General features: G+C 40.5%; 2 protein-coding genes across 3 annotated transcripts; one reads left to right on the plus strand and one right to left on the minus strand.

Moving 5' to 3' along the window:
• Positions 1–637: 637 nt before the first annotated feature.
• Positions 638–7,955, plus strand: LOC133447057 (signal-transducing adaptor protein 1-like). 2 transcript variants are annotated; one of them, XM_061725474.1, is made up of 10 exons: positions 638–996; positions 1,373–1,444; positions 1,578–1,694; positions 1,887–1,943; positions 2,213–2,400; positions 2,552–2,683; positions 4,842–4,911; positions 5,617–5,719; positions 5,792–5,966; positions 6,066–7,955. In XM_061725474.1, exons 1-10 carry the CDS (start codon positions 895–897, stop codon positions 6,175–6,177), a joined length of 1,128 nt encoding a protein of 375 aa, XP_061581458.1. In that variant the 5' UTR covers positions 638–894; the 3' UTR covers positions 6,178–7,955. The 2 variants fall into 2 exon arrangements, with proteins under 2 accessions (XP_061581458.1, XP_061581457.1); XM_061725473.1 differs by having other exon boundaries at positions 640–996; positions 5,792–5,971; positions 6,066–7,954.
• On the minus strand, positions 7,217–20,400 carry ankrd13d (ankyrin repeat domain 13 family, member D). Its single transcript, XM_061725471.1, has 16 exons — positions 19,889–20,400; positions 17,758–17,893; positions 17,552–17,676; positions 17,146–17,191; positions 14,102–14,245; positions 13,773–13,962; positions 13,497–13,563; positions 12,597–12,678; positions 12,387–12,448; positions 12,161–12,291; positions 11,246–11,403; positions 10,512–10,625; positions 10,091–10,263; positions 9,372–9,451; positions 8,823–9,056; positions 7,217–7,706 (listed from the first exon to the last, which is right to left on the minus strand). Exons 1-16 carry the CDS (start codon positions 19,970–19,972, stop codon positions 7,643–7,645), a joined length of 1,890 nt encoding a protein of 629 aa, XP_061581455.1. The 5' UTR covers positions 19,973–20,400; the 3' UTR covers positions 7,217–7,642.
• Between the last annotated feature and the right edge of the window lie 433 nt (positions 20,401–20,833).

Raw genomic sequence — 20,833 nt, forward strand, 5'->3', positions numbered from 1 at the left:
TCAACTGAGAGAGGAATGGACCAAAACTGTAGGACACAATGACAATCAGTAAGTACAAGTCCATAGAAAATACAAGATAGATGTTCACTTTCTACGGATGTCATATTTGTCAGAATAGATCACAGGTATGATCAAGAGTGGGAAATGTATGAATACATTTTGGTTGCAATTCACCAAATGAGTGTAATATTGAATTGAAGCCAGTGAATACACTATCAGTTTCAGCATCTATATAAACAGGAAGGTCTCTGACAATAATGAATTTACATGCAATGAGCACAGCGAGATACAAAATTAATCATTAATCTGTCTTGCACATTAACCAGGCACATTGTTGAATGAAGAAGCAGGTTTTTGTGTCCTAAATTCATTTTTAAGCTGTAGACTTATTTTAAGATTTGTGGTTATAGGCAGCCATAATCATCCATGGAATACATGTAAGTCAATGTTATGTCTCTGAATGGCATGCATGTATGTGTGTGTGTATATGTGTGTGTGTATGCATGTTTGCATGCTTTATTGTTACTGAGTAGGTGGTGCAATGCAGTCTGTCTTGAGAGCTCTCAGGTTCAAAGTACAAAGGCGGTTTTTTCCTTTTTAAATCATGTGCTGTGTTCCCGTCTTCATAAATCAGAGCAGCATTTCCTCATACGAAACAGCTTTGACACTGAAAAAAGGGGGGGGAGCAAGCTTATCATTGATGATTTATAGACCAGTAATGATCAGGAATAACTTCACATTGGTCAATCTGTACACAAGGAAGCAAAAATAAAAATTCCCAGGACTGAGCTGAAGGGTTCATGACAGCACTGCTGGACAAAGACGAGTGAACTCGGTCAACGCTTAACCAAGCCACACTAAGAGAAGCTTTTAGATTTGAATGACTTTTGGACAATGTTTCAGAACAACAGAGCCGTCCTGAAAAGGAGGGCGACTATCACACTTCTGCCTCTGTACTACTCTGGGCCTCTGCTGAAGAAAAACACCAGAGAGAAGGTAGGAGCAACATGGAAAGATTACAAAACACACAAATGGAGATTAGTTGGTTGAGATGGATCAAGAATGAAACAACTAGTGGGTCATTGAGCTTCAACAATGTGCTATTCTTTAAAATCATCATCTACAATTAAAATTGTAGAGTAAATTGTTTAATATATATGTTTATATGTCATATCTTTGACAACCATTTTACTTTGGGGCGAGTGCAAATAAATGTAGTGATATCTGTGAACAGGGTCGGGGGAAAAAAGGGACAGAAAACTTCTCAAAGCTGCACCAGAGTGATGAACTTGAACTGATTACTTATAACTGTTGTACAAAGGTAAACGCTTTATCAAATGCAGTAGTTTAGTATAGACTTTATGACTTTCAGGATTTCAAGAACTACTATGGAGAGCTCAGAGGAGCGACGCTGTTTCTGTACACAGATGACACACAGGACACAGTAAGCAAACAGCCATGTGTTTTTGGATATGATGCTGGAAATTTGGTGGAAAAGACAAGACAAAGTGCAATCTTGCAAGGGCAAACTCCATCTGACGTGTCCATAAGAAAGTGTTCATCTCTCTGCTTGCCAGTACCTTGAAAAGCTGGAACTGGAGCAGCTGAAAAGCATGGAGCTGGCGTCTCCTTACCAAAAGAAGATGCCAACCGTCTTCACTTTGAGCATGCAAACAGAGGAAGTACAGCTGAAGGTCCGTTGCATTTCTAACATGAAACATGCATTTTATGATACACGTGGTTTTTATGACGTTACGCTGGTAATCATCAACATTAGCTGGACTGAGAGTTTAAAATCAACCATTTTGATGAAGCTAATTTATTTAACCAGTTATCTCTTTTTTGTGTATTTTCCTCTGTAATGTGTTTGTTGTCTGACTACGCAGATGGACAACGCTGACAGAGGAGAGGAGTGGAGGGGCTACATCATGACTGTGGTTAAAGTAAGTAATCGTTTGTCATGGAGGGGGAAAAAAACAACAATATTCATAAATTTGAAACAACACTTTGTCTTTGTCTTGTGAAAGAAAAAGCATCTTAAAATGATGCTTTCTAGATTCTTGACAAGAAATAATGATGCTCTTCTTCATTTTAATAATGAAGCAAACAATAAAAAGACATCTTCTGAGAAATATAGCAATGTGTTTTTTAACAAGTCACAGATAAGCTGAATTTGATGGGGATATGAATTATGAACTGTGTGCCTCTGCAGAAGGAGATTCCCACTAAGCTGCAGCTCTTGCCGGGTCAGTTTATGAAGCTGGAGGAGGTTCTGGCTTCTGAGCAGGCAAGAAACTTCCTACCTTCGCGGCCACCCCTCCCACGTCGACCAACCTTCCTACGGTCCCCGAGTTCATCTTCGGACTCTTCTCCAAAAAAGCAGGACTCTGAGATGCCCGCGTAAGTTAACTGGAGGACAGCCAGCCATTTCTGTATTTTATAAGCATCTTTACATCCAAACAAAGCACAGGAAACATCTCAGGAGTATTTTAAACAGCATATGTATACTGTCACCAGTAGTACAGCCTCTTTCCTTCTTTGAAACATGCAGATGCTTCTTCAGTGTGAGTCGACAGGAAGCAGAGCGGATGCTGGAGACAAACCCCGAGAATGGAAGCATCATCCTCCGTCCTTCCACCATGCCCAATAACTATGCGGTGACCATGAGACAACCGAAGGACAGGTCTGACAATCAATCCAAACCTTTGAAGATCATCCAGCTGATTCTTGTGAAGAATGTAGAATTAGAACAGCTGACTGTAAATAAGTGGTATTTTTTAAATAAAGAAGCACAGTGTTATTATGGAGGATAGTTGAAGACGTGGCCTTGGCGTTCCAACCTTGGAATGCCAAAACTGGAAATCTGTACTTCCCCAACACTTAGTCAACAACATCCCTCCCTCAGAGGGGACGCTTAGGCCCAATCCCTGATCAGGAAGCTGAGAGCCAAAAGCTGTTTTAATTTCAGCTGTAGCGCTGTTAATATGGCACTTTATTAAGTTTTAATATTTTTTCAGGTATAATGGTAACCTTAAGATCCCCAACCGGGGCTCAGTTTATCCAAATAACGCCTGTTAAGAAATTTGACCCGATGTTTTCGGAGATGAGAAGAGCCGCCGGCCCCGGGGAGCAGCCTCAGCTCACAGCCCGAGAAGAGACGTTTCCGCCGGGTCAGGCTGCTGCGTCAGCCCCGGGAGAGAAACTCTCTCTGGGACGCAGCTCTGTTGAGAATCACGCCGGCTGAAATAAATCATTTAGGAATATGTCGGTTTAATAGATGAAATCTAACAGTTGTAGCTACGCCTGTTAAGAAATTTGCTCCGAAATTTAGAGATTTCTGTCTGCCGGGTCCGGAGCTTGGGTCCGCGTTAAATCGACGCAGAGCCTACGGCGTAGGTTGCGTAACCTCCGCCGTAGGATCTGCGTTGGTGTAACGCGGAACCATAAATCCCTTTATTCTGGCGTGATCTTCCGCAACTTTATCTGAAAGTGTGTAAATTACCCAGATAACAGCTGGATTACTTTGTGGTTTCTGAAGACTATTATATCAGAAACATCCAAAACAAATCTGACGAGTCACAGGATTATTTCTCTCTATTTCTCTGAGACCAGTCTGCCTGTTTGCCTTCGGTCGGCGAGTCAAATCGACGCAGAGCCTCTTTTTTTCATACCCCCTCGCTCGCCAAGTCAGCATCTGAAATCCCTCGATTTGAAGGGGCTATTCTCAGCCCCTAGCCCTCGTTATGCCCCCTCCCCCTAGGTGAAAAGAGGAATTGGGACACCACTACCTTCACGGGAACGCGCAAAAGTTAGGGTTAGGGAAGAAAAGGAGGGCGAGGGGGAGTATTGGGACGCACCCTAAGTCTGTGGACTTGCCCACTATTAGCACTTCAGGATGGATGAGATCTACCCCACGTTCCTTAGGGTTCTTGATGTTGTAGAGGTGTCTTGGTTGAGACCTCTGGGTTGACAGACTGAGGTGGTGGCTCCTTTCTTTTAAGGATGGGGACTGGAGGATATGTTCCAGTTATAGTCACACTCCTCAGCCTCTCTAGTATCTATGGAGGGGTCCTGGAGAATAAGCTTCAGGGAATATGTCCTTTGTAGAATTGGAGAAAGCACTCGGCTTTCTGCATTTCCAGGTGAGCAGTGGATTCTGTCCTTTATTGCAAATTCTTTTCTTTTTTTTTTTAAATTGACAGATTTTCCAGGTGCAAGGGGTCCGGTATGATGACCTCAACAGTAAATAGGCTATGTGGTCCTACTGGCATCATTGAGAGTCAGGGTTCTCTGTTAACTGGCTCGGGTATGTTCCTACCTGGGGTCACATTATGGATAGTGACAGAAAGGATGAGTTGGAGAAGCTGCTGAAACAACCGGGTGACTGGACTCTCCTTTAGAGACAGGAGGAGATGTTTATCCAAGTCACTGCTTCTCTACATCGAGAGGACCCAGCTGAAGTTGTTTGGTATCTAAATAGGTTGTCTTCTGGACGCTTCCCTGGGAAAGTGTTTTGGATATTTCCAACTGGGCAGAGCCCCAAGGAAGACTCAGGACATGTTGGAGGGATGAGAAGCCTCAGATGGGTCAATTAGTCGCTCCATACTCCTCCGGAGAAGATGAAAGATGTCACTAGGGAGAGGAAGGTCTACACCCCGACACGCTCATGGACGTGGGAGGAGATTCAGTCAAGCCTCTCCAACAATTTTACTATTTTATTCTTTATTTATTCATTGTCACTTTTTACTTCAATAAAATTATTTTACTTCGACAAAGATTTTTTTCAGTTCAGTTCAAATCCTCAGCGTCATTTGATTACCATGACATTTGCTGTGTTGCAGTGGAGCCATCTTGAAGCATTACCGTGTGACCTCCACAAGCGCAGGGTTTGTCATTGAGCTGGACACAGCGGTAAGTTTTCAATCCCTCCCATAAAGTTCCTCTGTGGTATTAGGTTTGGACATATTCATGTCCTACGAGGGTTAGCAGACCTCCAAAGACGTCTGTTTAACACTGCATGTATGCTAACTTGTGAGCAAAATAAACATGGAGTACAACTAATCAGTGGTAGGAGAAGTATTTACATCCCTGAGTGGAAATACTGCTTGTTTCTTGTCATGAGTTGCACCTTAGAGCCACAATTACAAATTACCCTGATCCTGGAAAAGTCTGTCCACAATTAACAACTTAGTAGTTGAAGTAAAGTAAAAATTCTGGTTTGCACACAGAGTATAAACACGGAAGGGGGGCTGGATTACTTTAGATATGTAGTGAACTACTAATTTCCATAGCAACCAGGATATTCCCATGTTGACCAACATGAGCTCATTTTGTGTGTCATCACAAGCCACATAATCCATTTTAAAGTGCTTGAAAAACAAAGTAATCCCTGCATAAAATTAAAATTTGCATTTTCTAATATATAATGTACAACCCTGCTCCTTTGCTTACATCATAACATTTTGTGAAATCATCACGTGTTATGTTTGTGCAGTAGTAATTTCCAACATGCAGTTAGTTTAAGATTCATCAGTGGTATTCGGACAGCTGTGGAGTTTATGTGAATACACGAATATAGACATGTTTTCTCCCCCTCATGTTCTCTGTGCCCTGCAGGTAACGGTCTCATCCCTGAAGGATGTGATTGCGTATGTCCTCGAGAAGACAGATTATCGTCTTAATCCCTACGTTTTATGTCAGCCCTACGACACTCGCATCGGTAAGGATTAACACTGCTTTTAGAAATGTTTGACTTCAAGTATACTGCTCCTAACAACTGTGTGTTGAACAGAACCGTCACCTCTTCCAAAGTGCGTCAACGTTACCCACTCTACGTCTAAAACGCTGCCCAGGGCACAAGTTAAACCTGTGCAGTACCCCCAATCCAAAGAGACGCCTCCTCCAGCCGAGACCACGGACGGAACTTATGTGTTTCCTGATCCCAGTTCATATAATCATGACCTCAAGTTGGGTGAATAGTCATTCAATACTTTGAACACACATTGTATGCGTAGGCAACTAAAGTGAATCTATTTCAGTGACACTAATATGTTTTTAAAAACTAGCTCATCATGGAGAGCTTCGGGAAGTTTTGAAAATGAGGAGAGAATTGATCTACACCGCAACTGGAGAGGAGAAATCCATCATCTACAAGAATCAAATCTCGGAAAAATCTAACGGCAGCACAGTTGAGTGGAACACAAATCATTCAACAGCGTAAGGTGTGAACCTCTCATCCCTACTGAACGTGGTGTACAACTTCTGTGAGGCTCACTGATTTTATTTTGTCCAAAGTCTGCTCCGATATTGTGCATGACTAACAGTAAGACCAAAAAAAAAAAGCATCATAAGCAGAGCTCTGGGTTGTGTATCTGCATATTTCATGATAAACGAATAAAACACTTAAAATGCAATAATGGGTAAGGTAACTTATCTGATGACTATTCTTAGGTCCAAGTAACTAAATGTTAGTTTATGGTGAACATCGTCATGAAGAAAAGCAGACCAGAATGCATAAATGAAATATTTGATACTGCAGGGTATCAAAAAGGCTCACCAAAGTAATATTCATGTAAATGTTTTAGGAGGTTTCCGTCAGAACCACACAGGAGGATTAGCATCCCTCCTGGTTGACGTGTTTGGTATCACTGCACTAACACTTCAAATCATTATCTCCTCAACATCAACCATAATTGTTTATATATTGAGGCATGTGACTGTATTTCATGAGTATAGCTTTGTTTTTATAAACGGCATCACAGATGAACAACTTTACCGAATTTAGCCTGAAGTGCAACCTAAACAGGATCTGAGAAGATCTGAAAAATGTAGGAAAAGCAATAATTACATGCGTTTTCTTTGTTAAGAGATTTCAGAAAAGTTTTTTTGTCACATTTTTTTTCTTCTCTGTATGTGTTTTTGTGAATGTTTTATTATTATTAAAGTTTTATTAATGTATTTTGATTCACTGTACTTTATGAATCAGAGTTAAAAACTGTCAGCTGAAAGCTGACAGTTTTTGATTCAGCTTTGATCAAATTTCAAGAAAATGACTGATTCCAGATTTCCGTTTTTGGACTTGTTGCTTCAAACGATATTAAACTGTTATGTTTTTGTTCTGATTATTTCCAACAGTCCATTTTAAAAGACTAATGAAACTGCAAACTTATGGAGTTATATTAGAGGAAAATAAGACCATAAATCAGGATGAACTTTACACTTTATTTTTCACACGTAAGGGTAGGCGAACATAAATGTTTTCAAATTTGATGTTACTCCATTAAGACTGTATTTTCTTGTTTTCATCATTACTGTGGATCATGTTATAGCTTAAAAGTTTAAGGATCATTCATCACTCAAAGACAGCAAGACTGTGAAAAATATTCAATAAAAAAAGAAAGCAAAAACTCCCTTCTGTATCCTTCGTTACTTATAAAGTATTTCTGGTGCACCGTCGCCAACATCACATTTTTCATAATCTGGTCCTTGACACTGTGTGATAGCAGCCCTCATGTGAGAAAGAAATAAAATATCTGTAATAACTTAACATCTCAGAATAGAAAAAAAAAGAAAAAAACAACCCCAGAATAAATAAAGGTGATTGTTCCACAGTGTGGACCTGCCCCCGCTGCTCGTCAGTACATTACTTCTCGGTGAGTGATAGCTGCAGGATCCTCTCCAGCTCATCCTCTTCCTCCTTCTGCTTCCTGCAACAAAAATATTTTTTGTTTGAGTGTTTATTGTGTTTTTCTTTGTTTCTTTTACCTTTTCTTTTTCCTTTCTTTTCTTTTTCTATTGATTGATTTGTTTTTGTGATTTTGTATTGAGGGGGAGGATTTTTTATAAGCCCTTCAGGCTTCTTTTCCTCTCCTGCACAATTATTTGTCCTTGTATTGTTAATATAATTACTCTTTTATCATTGTGCATATGAATAAATAAATAAAAAATAAATAAATAAATAAATAAATAAAAAAGAAGAAACACAGTTCTTCAGTTAGAACAATCATCCACATATCCCAGAATGCGTGTCAAAATGACCACTTGTGTGTTTAACCTCGAGTGTGGGAGTTTTTCTATGTTAAATGTTGATTTTATTATGTAAACCAATTTGCATTACTCATGTATGAAAAGTGCTATATAAATAAAGTTTTATTTGATTTGAGTGTTTATGCAAAATGAACCGATGGGGTTTCAGACAAATCGTGAAGCTCAAAGTTAGTTTGTATCAAACTTTGGCCATCCATTCTGCTCATTCAAACAAAACACATTATATGCAGAAGAAATAATAAATACAATTCACAAAAAATTCACATGTTAATGTTCTCTGAACTAAACAGAATTTTTTTTTTCCAAATGTTTGTGGGAGGTGTAGAAGTCTCAGAAATTCTGAGACTTTCTCAGAAATTCTCAGTGATTCCAGATACATCTGGAATTACAGGGTTAATATTACAATATTTTCTTATGGAAAATAATAAACAATAAACTACAGTAAATCAGATCTGTGCGTTTAGAAGCTTAGGGTTTTACCAGTCTGTCAATGTGTGTCTCATGAATTCATTAGAAATTACACTCTTAAAAGCTTATTTCTTATAAAAAAATTAATTTCAGGGGAGCATCAAACCTAGATCTACCTTGGTTATTGAAGCTCATATTTTAACCTCAGCTGCCACTGGTTAAGTTGTAAAGATACTGGAGGAGAGATAACTGACATCTTGCCATTGAATTGTGTGTAAGAATAAACAAATATAGTTATCACCAAACATATGCCTTTCTCTTGAAACATGATTATTTGTGCCAGATGGCAAAGATGTCTCCAGCCTCACCTGTCTATTTCCTCCTGCTCCCTGCATGACAGCTCCATGGCAATACGCAGCTGCTCATCGAAGCTGGAGGCCACGTCTAAGTGTCCAGGCAGCGGTGGCTCAGTCACTGCGCTGTACGAGAGCGGAGAGTCGGTGGCCGGGTCCACGGGGGACGCAGGAGCAGGCTGGCTGGTGTCGGCCATGCCTTCGCCCTCTCTGTTGGCCAGCGAGATGGACAGGGACTCCTGGATCGCCCTGAAATGAGAGAAACAAAGACATCATGTCACGCACTATTAATCAAAGGAGTATTAGCAGGACAGTTTCACTGTTGGACTCCATCAAAAGGAAGAATGGGAGTTTCTGCTCTCAAGAGGAGGTAGACAAAAAAAAAAAAAAAAGCTCTGAACTTTATTTAAAGAGATAGTTAATTAAATCAATCCCCCAAGCTGGAGATTTCTCTGAAGAGGAAAGATTTATGAACAAGCATCAGCTCAGTTTCCTTGGCAGTTACGGTCTGCATGCTTGTAAACTGATGAGATGACAACAGAAGAAGTGGGATGATCAGCTCACCTCTCCAGCTGAGAGTCCTCCTCGTACAGCGGTGACGGGGGAACTGGCCGGCTGTTGGTCAGGGCTTCCCAGATGGTTACCTAGCAACAAGTTTCAAGCTTTATTGTCAGATATGCTATATAGACTACAGCACACATAAAATCACAGTCCTCTCTGACCCACGGTGCAAAGTACAAGTAATAAAACAGAGGAATACAATAAACAGCCCACAATTAAAATGACAAACTAAACTTTAATATTTAGAGGAGTATTTGCATGATGAAATAAAATAGGAAATACATTTATTTTAAAGAAATGGATTTTAAATAGCTATAAGAACCCTTATTTAATGTCTTTATGTGTAAGGGGAACCTGCAAACACACTCAGCAAGTAATTAGCAAAGGTAGCCTTGTATTTAAAAAAAAAACAACAAAAAAAACACTTCTAAAGTTGCATGTGCTACCAGTCAAATGTGATGGGATGTTCTCACCCAAAAAGAGGCAGGATTATTGCGCAAACTCAAAATATCCAGATGTGCTGCTCTCATCTACATTCAGAATTTTGCCAGAAAGGCATTATCAAATTGATGTTTTCTTAACTGACCGTGCAACTGTCTCTGCCAACAAAAGTGAGGTTTTATTTGTGGAGTCAAACATAAATGCTTGCAGTGCAAACAGAGATGATAATTGGATCCCCATCATGAGCATTAACCTGGACTGACCAACCATCAGGCTCTGACCTGGTCGCTCTCTGTGCCAGCATCCAACAGACTCTGCTGGATGGCAAACTGCAGCAGGTTGTCATCCTCATCCCTCATCGGCTCACTGCGGCCTGGACCGAGGGTGGTGTAGTCCGGAGGCGGTTCGAACACTGACGGGTCGATCTCACAGTGGAAGAGAGTAGCAGACTGACCTGAGGAGAGACGAACAGTGGAAAGACGATGCTAAATCTGAATTATAACCTCAACAGGCACCAGTACACTGGATTCCTGTTGCAGTTAACACTACCCTTTGTTTTTAGTGTTAAGATGTGAGTTTTATATTTTTATGCATTACAGGTAAATATGCAGCTAGAAACATAATTTTATTTATCATTTAAAGATGTCAGAAACAATGAAACATATTTTTGTTTTTGCAAGTGAATGCATCGTCAGTAGTTACCAGCTTCTTCAGAGCTCTCGGGTTTGTGAACCGTCACAGAGCTGACTGGCTCGTCGCAGCCACACAGGTTACTGAACGTCACTCTGGCATTCAGCACGTGGAAGAGAGGAATCTCTGAGGAACCAGAAGGAGAATTTCATCAGACCGCTGATGAGGTGGGCTGAGAGGCAGCCAGCTAATAGGTTCGGCATGCTTCAACAAATACCCCACATGCTCAAATATCTGTAGCTCAACTGATTTATTTAGTACAAAAAGTCTGCAAAAACACTGGTGATTAAAATTAGGATAGAGCATAATCATTTTTTGCAGTGCCGGTATTGATAAAAAAAACAATAATTCACCATGACTGAACCAATGAACTCACAGAAATCTTTGAGAAGTTATTTTGTTTTCTGAGTGATTGAAGTTTTTGTGATCACCAATTAGATCTCCTGAATAAATACATGAATGATATACTTTGAATGTAGCTCATTTGCTTGAAATAACATCTTCAGAATCAAGCTCTTGTCAAAATGCTTTGTACCCGTTATGGACCAGAAGCGCAGCATATCAACTGCATATCAACTTTTGTGCATGCACAAAATTTTTCAACAACCTCACCATACTACAAGGTATTCCAGCTCTCTTCATCGTGCTCTTAGCGTATTCGACGTCGGCAGCATATTCACCAAACTGTTCACATGTCGGCAAGTGCTAAATTGTCAAGGTGTTACAGAGCCTTTAATCACACTCACCTATCTTGACAGGAAAGCCTGGCGGCAGGCGCAGGGTGATGAAATCCCTTAACTTGGCAAAGTGGGCGTTGGAGATGGCCATGAGGTCTATGATGGGCGTCACCTGCTCAGCCAGGGACAGAGGGTGGGATTCACTCAGCCACAGTGTTGCTTTAAACCTATAGAGTTGGGATAGCAGCAAAGAAAGAAGATGTAACGCATTAGGGCTTGAGCGGAACCGACTGCCAGATCTACTTTATAGCGAGCAGATACAGGACACACAGTCAGGAAGTGTGTGACTGAAACAGACACAGAAATAGGATTGCACAACTTGTGAAAAGTATGATAGGAAATAGAATAGGAAATAATAATATAATGCATATATATATATATATATATATATATATAATATGAATAGATGATATTTGATAATATTCAATAAATATAAACGTTTAGATTTATTAATATCATATGAAAACAAACAACAGTCAATATCTGTTTCGGGTGGTAAGATTTGGAGGCTCAGACTTCAGTGTTGTATGAAAAACCACAACTGTCCAAGACACGATCCTTCTTTGAATGTCCATGAGATTCAGAACAACAAAACCACAGAGGTTGATTTAATACCACAATGTGGTTCCTGGGTAACGCGCCTTCCAGTAAAGAGGTTGCAAAAAACCTGACCATCGAGTAGATGATTAAATATTCATCAATCTCTCAAGTTGTAGAGCTTTTTGGAATCGCTTAACAAACAACGGTGAGCAGCAGCATGAAGCAGGAGGAAGTCACATGGTGCGGCCCGGCACTTAATAACAAGTCTGCGGCAGTACCAGGGTCACTGGGCTACAAATACACTAACGTTTTCACCAAAACCCCTTCAGCTGTCCCGATTAGCTCAAGCAGGAATGACATCATGTTAATTTAGCTCCAACGTACCTCTGGACTTTGCTGGTTAGCTCAACGGGACGTCCGATGTCCCGGCCGTTGAGGTTGAACTCCGGGTTGAAGTATTCCTCAGCTGTGATGGCTGTGGGATTGTGAGGACTGGCACACTGGGACACGTTGCTCTGAAAAGAATATAAAGACAGTTGTGACGATGTTCACCAAAGGAGGATGCAACATCTGTAAGTGGTGAGCACAGAGGAGATGTAGAGACTCTTACCCCATTGTGAGCTGTGTGTTGCTCAGCAATGCCAAGGAAAGACTGTAGAGGAGTCTTTGAGCCTGAAAATGGTGACAAATTGTCAATAATTAGGATACAAATTCATATAAGCACACAAATCTATCTGCATTCACACTGATTTGACAAGATATTGTTTATCCAATTATCAAAACTGTTGTGAGTATGAAGGAGTAGTTGTTTTTTTTTAACCTTTGCTTCTGGACTTGTCCTGGTCTGAGAGATGCTCCGTCCTTGACCGAGTCACCAGCTCCACATTAGTAGCACTGTAAACCTGCATTAAGAAGAAATGCAGTCACGAACACAAACCTTTTAACACTGGCAGGAAAGCTCATCCCAATGTCCTTATTTTGAGAAAATGTATTTGTCTGTTGCAAACAGCTGTGAAACAAGCTAAAGAGCCTTTCCTGGTTCATCTCAAGCGCCGCAGTGCTGGAATTTTCTAGTTATTTTCACGAGAGGTTGCATCTCACAGCACATCATTTGGATAAGTTTGCTGCAGGCTTTACCCAGCCAGCCCCTTACACTATATAAGGAAAAAATCAGAATTAAAATGACTCAAAATAGAGCAGGGAAATTTCAGAGTAAGCGAGTGTGTGCGCTGATATTAGGTGCTGATTTTAGTTTTATTCTGCTTCTCTGGATATTGATTTTGTCCATTGATATTGTGGATAAGTACCTACATGTATAGTATAGATATCAAGTGAAAAAGCAGTGAAGTCTCCCCAGACTTCGCTCTGGAGTATTTCATGTCCTGGGAACTCATCTCACACACTGAAATGTTGTCCTGTGAAACTTCTCACACTACCGTCTATAAATATGCATTTATAAACTGACAAAAAGAACTGAATAAAAATAAGGTGCAGGGCAAAAACACCAGTTCACTTTTTTTCCCCTGATAATTCCCTCTATGCCATTTTTTGAAAATATGTATTGAGCTGATATTCTTTGATAATTTGACATGATCACCGATATGAATTCATAATTGAGACAATGCAGAAGAATCTGTGGTCACAGAAAACTGTACACATCTCCCCTTCTAATGAAATTAACTTGATATTTCTGATGATAGTTGTATGACTAGTTTCTTACCTTAGCTTCATACCCACTGACGACCTCACTCTTCTCAGAGCGCCAGCCCCAGATTCCAGACTTATTCCTACATGTGAGTTATAAATACAATAAGTGCACTAGGTACGGGTATTATCAGTATGTGCATACTAACTTTGGGGATTTTATGACATTTTGTGGGCATATAAAAAGACATGAGCTGTGGAGAGTCTATTAAACTAAATTAGACACATATAGGCTATAAAGAAAAATAAATAGTGAACTGAGATGAAGTGTAAAGCAGTTATAATTTGTTACCGCTCAAAGGCAATGTTGCGTGTGTTCAGGTGCGTGGAGACGATGGGCGACGTGAGTCTCTGGGCCGTGTTCTCTTGTGATGGCTGCATGGCGGCGAGGAGGGAAGGAGCATCGCGAGGGGATAACACCAGCGGCTCAGTGTACACCACCTGCTTCTCGTGGTCCACCTCCATCACCACCGCGCCGTCATCTGAGAGGAGAAAGGAGCACAAACATATGGCCTTAAAGTTTTCTGACCACGAATCAGCCCAAGCTCTACACTGATAGGCTGAGATCAGTCTGTATCTAAACTTTGTCCAGTCAGATTCACACGTGATGAAATCACACACCTCCACCCTTGAAAATGTAGCTGCGCCGTCCTTTCAGCCAGGTCATATGCTCAAACCCCAGAAGGGTGGTGTCCACACGGAGGCATGAGCCACTCTTCCACACCCTGTAGACGTCACTAGGACACACTTTTGACACCAGGGGAACTGAAAGGGGAAGTAAGGACACGTTTGAGTGATCATGTGTTGTTCAACCTTTATTATTACAGTTCTACAACAGCTGCTGTAAGCAAACAAGAAAATAAAGTCCAATTATTTTTTTAAGTTTACACTTGGCCGTTAGGGTGAAGTTATTAGAACTTACAAAGAACACAAACTAAACTGCAAATTTTAAAAAAAGCAGTTAAGATTATACAGAGGCATGCAAACACTTGGGTTTCCTTCACTTGTGTTTCTGAGAGTCTTTTAGGATGATGTGAATATCAAATGGCAAACATTAAAGATTATGCAATTCTTTAATATTTTATACAAGGTCACTTCTTATTTCTGTCTTCTAGACGGAAAGAATGGGGAAAAAAAATATGAACAAGAACCTTCTACAAGCATCAGTTTAAAAGGTATAGTGACATGAAAAACACATTTTTCTTGATTTTTTGTGTTTTGTTGGGTGTCTTGACATCAATTACACCCAAAAAACAACGAACTTTTAACATTCAGTGTATTGTGTGCTTTCTGGGATTTTCCGCATAACTATGCAAAAACGGCTCATCTGGTTTGGTGGCGGGCCGTTACGTATAGACCCGCTAAATCACCGCCCCCTCCACCCAGCTCCCTGCCTCCTCTCCTCTCCAGTGCACCATAAAGGCTGATTTATGGTTCCGCGTTACACCGACGCAGAGCCTACGGCGACGCGCACCGTACGCTGAACCCTACGGCGTAGGCTCTGCGTCGATTTAACGCGGAACCATAAATCAGGCTTAACACGGAGCTGTTTAGAGCCTCTTTTGTTTCTATCACCGGAGGAAAACTGCTAAGAAGACCCGCGGCCACTGACTGGACTTAAGATAAGGGGACACTGCTGCTTGCATGCCTTTATTTTTATGATTGTTTGCTCTGGTTCGCCCTGCTGCTTTTCCGTGCATGCTTCGCCTGTCGCTCCCGGCTTTCTCCGACGCCGCTGTGAGCGTATGGCTGGAGGAGGAGGAGGTTTGGAGGAGGAGCGGAGCAATGATTGACAGGAAAGGGGGAAAAGGAAGCATTTTTCACGGTGCAAAAAAACACTGTCATAAAAAGCCAGGAATGGAGTACTAGAGTGAAGTTTTTCTTGTTACACTCTTTTAGACACATTTGAGGGATGTTGGCCAAGACTTTTAATAGTGTTAAAAGCATGTTAAAAATGATGTCACAATACCTTTAAAGTTAATTTAAAAAAAAATGTGTTGGGTTTTTTATTTTATTAAAATCCGGAGCCAGTGAAAACAAGAAACTGTAGTTGGGTCTTCCATCAAAAAATGCTGAGTGACACAAATGGCTTTTTTGTTCATGAGATACTTTGGAGTTCTTTTACACACTGCTCTTCTGAAGTCTGCCCACAGATTTTTCAAACATATTCAAGTCAGGGAACGTTCAAGGCCAGTACAAACCCATCATTCCTGCACCTTGAGTAAGATTTGCTGTGCTTAAAGAGGTCCTTCCCTCCTTTTACCTTCCAATGTTGAACAAAAACAAAACACACAAGCTTTCATAAAAAGTTGAAAATGTGTCCTCCTCAACTCGTTGGCTTTTAAAGATCTGTTCACCAAGTCACTACTCACAGGAATAGGAGTGTTCACTTTCTTATCAAGGGTATGCAAAAGTCTGGGACATGCATATCCGCATGCCCTTGGTAATGTTATGTCTCAATCATGATCGCTACTTGGGACTTATCAAAACATCAAACTTCATTAACTTCTTTTAAGCATCCTTTGAAGTTCAAAGAAGGGACCAAAACAAAGTAGCCCTGCACAAAAAACAGCACATGATACATGATAAATTTCATGATACATTTCAGTAATTTGCAGTACATAACAGTTTCAAATCATTTATCTCATGTTACATTTGGTCTTTTTTTTGGACTCTGGCTGTCGCCAATCAGTGCAGTTGGTGCGTAACAGCCAATGGAAGAAGCCCATATGCTACACATGCTTGTTGTTGACAAGGCTATTTATGGCTGTTGAAGAAGAATAACGTTACACAAAAAATACAAAAGTGTCGGGTGTGACACATCCACAGCATTTCCGGCTACTGCCGTTTTTCTACATTAACCGCCCTGACGGTTATTTTTCACATTAGCCGGCTATTTTACAAAATAGCCGTTTTTCTACATTAACCGTAACATATAAACTTACACCACTCGATATATCTGTACGCCATATATTTCCTCAGCACTTTCTTTGACCTTCTTGAAAGATTTCACAAGCTAAGGGGAAGATGGTCTGAAAACTAAATATGGGTTGGATATAAAACCCTGTTGCACGCCATCCAATCCCACTATGCAATAGATAAACTATAGCAATCAGTATTAATTATCACATGGTTTTGCAAAGCGTGTATTATGTAAATTGAAATAGTATGAAAACATATAAAATATTTACTTCACTAACACGGTTGGTAAGTCAAAGAAAGTATAAAAAGCCACCAAAATATAAGGATCACAGGCTGCTTTTGCTTCCGTTCTCACATATATTATACGAATTCCAATTAAGTACAACTCCATGAAAATAATAAGTTTTATTTTAGACTTTTGTCACTTCAAGTAACTGTGGGTCAAAAATTGTGTCGTTTAATGCAGGGTCTCTTGCAGTATAGGCCATAATTAAACAAGCATTAAAGTTTATTTAATCAGTATTCAGATAATTTGACCAGCTCTTATCATGGATGCTACTTAAATAATTTCAGGTAATTCACTCGGTTTAAATCCTACTAAACAACATTTAAAAAAATAAATAAATAAATAAAATAGTTAACTCTCCTAAAAACTTCTGGGTGACATCCACAGCTGTGGGAGCTGTCCAGCTCCAGTGGTGCTGAAACTGACCTCTGTGACAACATTAATGAATTCTACTCACCCCAACTTGTGAACTCCCACTTCATCTCCACATAAAAGTCCCGAGCCTGCAGAAACAGAGGAAACTGTAGTTAGACTTGAAGGTCCTCCATTAATTAATGCTGACTCTTCATATTTGTACATTTTGAGACTTAAATCTGGACACTCAAAGTGCTTTACATGTCAATGTAAAGCACTTTGAATTACCTTGTGTTGAATTGTGCTATATAAATAAATTTGCCTTGCCTTGCCTTGATGGGAACATGTTGTAAAACGGAGGTCATAATACAAAGACATGCTGAAACCATTGCCCATTTTCCTGATTGTGAGTTATATGTGTTTTAACTACATATTGTATATGTTTTTGAACAATGTATTGATTGATTGATGAGGGTTGGCTTTGTTGCTCAGATCAACGTGGTTTTTACCTGTCGAAGTTTATTGAGCAGCTCTGGGATCCCTGCCAGCCTTTCAGTAGCTCTCTTAAAGTCCCTGTACTGAAGCACCAGCTGCACCAGCTCTGGGTCCCCGGTGCTCACCGCCTCCTGCAGGACTAAAGATCACAGATCCACATTTCATGACACCTCAGCACCTCAGGGGCGTGAAACGGAGAGCCACGGCCAGCAGCACTCACTGGTCCAGCCTTGCGCGTTGCAGTACGTCGGGTCCGCGGTGTATCTGAGCAGCACCCGGCTCGACTCCAGGTGGCCCAGACACACGGCCAGCTCCAGCGGGGTTCGCCCTCGCGGGTCCAGGCGCTCCACGTCCTGCTGCGAACCCAAACACACACACCAACACTTACACAGCGCATTGCAGGCATGCATGAGCCCGACAAACCTGAGGACTAACACTGCGCTTGATGCTCAGGTCAATCTGCGACCAAAGCCGTTAGTCTAAATACCTCAGAAAAAGTACACACAGACCTCTTAATAATACAGAAAATCTTAAGGGCTCTTAACTCTGCTGCAAATTCATGTCCAGTGAATGATCAATTTATGAAATCTAAACCCTTTTGAATTTCATTAAATTTAAACATTTTCAACAGGGAAGGTGGATGCTTCAACTCTTACAGTTAATGGCATGTTATATTTAGACCTTTGATTTTCAAATCTAAGAATATTAGCAAAATAATTTTGAAATATGGGGGAATTCTCAAAGTAAGTGATACACTGACTGCTACTGTATGTAATGTATTCCATTTTATTTCCCTTTTTAAATTAAGTATTTTTGATTTTCTTTTTACATTTTTTTTAATGCAGCATCAAATTTCTTTTAAAAGCTGACTTACTGATTCCAAATTTAGCGATCGGAATTTTAAATTTGTCACAAACAAAAAGCACTAAACCTTTTGTAACTTTTCTTTATAAATTAAAGAGAAAATTTAAAGACATAAAACACAAACATGCACCCAAGCTTAGAAGGGTGCTCATTTTTGCAACTGTAACCTGTTATCTCTCATAATCATCAAGCGTTTTACTCTGAATACTGTCAAGCAGGTGCAGAGCACTTCATGCCTTGGGGAGAAATTATCTACCACTGTGTTGCCAAAAATCTGATCTCCTGGAAAATGCCTTCCTCCAATCTGTATATAAAACATATAGTCCATGGGCCAGACCAGATATCAGTACCACTCAAGGTGACAAAACTTGCTTATCATTTTTGAAAATATCTATGTCTGTAGATGATATTTTGGTACGATAACCCTTCCTGAGTGGCAGCTGTATCATAGTTACCCACCCCCCTTCAGAAAATTACATTTTAGATGCTGGTGCATATCCTGGTTTAGACTCATGTACAGGATATCTGTCAATCTTTCACAATATTGTCTTTGCTTAAAAGGTCCCCTTTAAAATGATACCATTCATTCCCAAGATGTGTGGGTATATTATACATTTCCTGAATCCTTATGGTGCTGTGAGTATTCCAGTTTTTGTATTTTGTGTCTCTGTTGTTCTTAGATGACACAGGGCTAAAAGGTAGTATATGTGTATATATATGTGCAATAACGTGTGCTGCTGTATGAATCGAGGGATGTGCAATAACGATTATGCTGCTATATGTGTAGAGGGAAGTGCAATAATGTTGCTGTAGCAAGGTATTTTTTGTGTAGAGGTGTTTTTTCAGGACATTGCGAGGGGGCATGCAAAGAGCGGGGGGATATGACGATGTGTTTTTGTTTATTGTGATTTTATATGTTTTGTTATATATGTGGTGCCTGGAGTCTCTAGTTTTTGTCAAAGACAAATTTCTCTCAAGAGAGACAATAAAGATTATCCTTATCATTATCCTTATATAATTTAGGCGAAAATTGTGTAAAAATGTGTGTTTATAATTTAAAGAGCTGCAGTGACCTCTATGTTGGTCAAAGATTCACATCTTGGCTTGAATTAATGGTAAAAAGGTCCCCTTTAAAATGATACCAAAGACAATATTGTGAAACATTGACAGATATTCTGTACATGAGTCTAAACCAGCATCTAAAATGTAATTTTCTGAAGGAGCTGGTTAACTATGATACAGCTGCCACTCGGGAAGGGTTATCATACCAAAATATCTACAGACATGGATATTTTCAAAAATCATAAGTAAGTTTTGTCACCTTAAGTGGAACTGACAGGTGAAATGTTGGGCTCTGGCTCATGGACTAATACACACTTGTGTGTTGTAGAGAATGTATCCAGGTGTCTTTATAGTGATTGCAGGCATGCATGCATGCATGAGCCCCAACAAACGCCGGCAGCTGCATAACTCTCATACCCACTTACCTCATTGTTCTGCAGCTCTCGGTCCAGCTCCAGGTACTGGTTGCTCCAGACCAGGGCGTGCAGAGGAAACGCCTCTTGGGCCATGGTGGCTGCAGCAGCTGCAGCTGCAAACAGCAGGCTGAGATCTGCACCGACCACAGCTGTCTCAGCAGCCTACTGGCAGCACCCACACTACCAAAAACACGCGCTTTAACCGGGGAAAAACCACGCAGATAAATACTGAAAGTGAGCCCGCCTGTCAGAATTAGTGGGCTGAGTGAGTGAAGCCAACTCAGCCCACTAATTAGTGTAGTCGACTAGCAGCTACCCGGTAGCTCCCTGGCTAACAACATGCTGCTCTGCTGGCTCTCCATCCCTCACAAGGCACTTCAACACACCACGCCACAGTGGCCCCTCAGTTCTGTCTTTCTAAATGAATATCTCCACGTAAAAGGACGATGTATCACCGAACTAGGCGGCTGGTAAGGCTAGTTTAGCTCCCCCCCATCCCGCGTCCATCGCAGGGCTGCGACCGTCTGTCAAGCCTTAATTATGGTTCTGCGTTAAACCGACGCAGAGCCTACGCCGTAGGGCAGGGGTATTCAACTAGATTCGGCCGGGGCCACATCTGCAAAAGGACTGTATGGAGAGGGCCGCACAATTTGAAAATTTGGGGGTTTTCAAATTGTATTTTGCACTCAAAGACGAAGACTTATGTATATATAATAAATTTGTATTATACATTTGAATATATCTAGTTTACATATGAATTATGTATTAATTGTCTCCAGATTTAGTAATTGTGAATGTTAAATATAATATTCAGATAAAGAAATATTATTTTAAATGCAAGTTCAATTTAAAACCATGCATTGTGCAAACTTAATGAAATTGATATTGACCTACTTTTAATAAAACACGCCATAATGACAAAGCACCACTTTCCACCAAGATTTCCTTATTTGA

This window comes from Cololabis saira, chromosome 7, assembly GCF_033807715.1.
Source record: "Cololabis saira isolate AMF1-May2022 chromosome 7, fColSai1.1, whole genome shotgun sequence".
In the NCBI taxonomy this organism is placed as follows: Eukaryota; Metazoa; Chordata; class Actinopteri; order Beloniformes; family Belonidae; genus Cololabis; species Cololabis saira.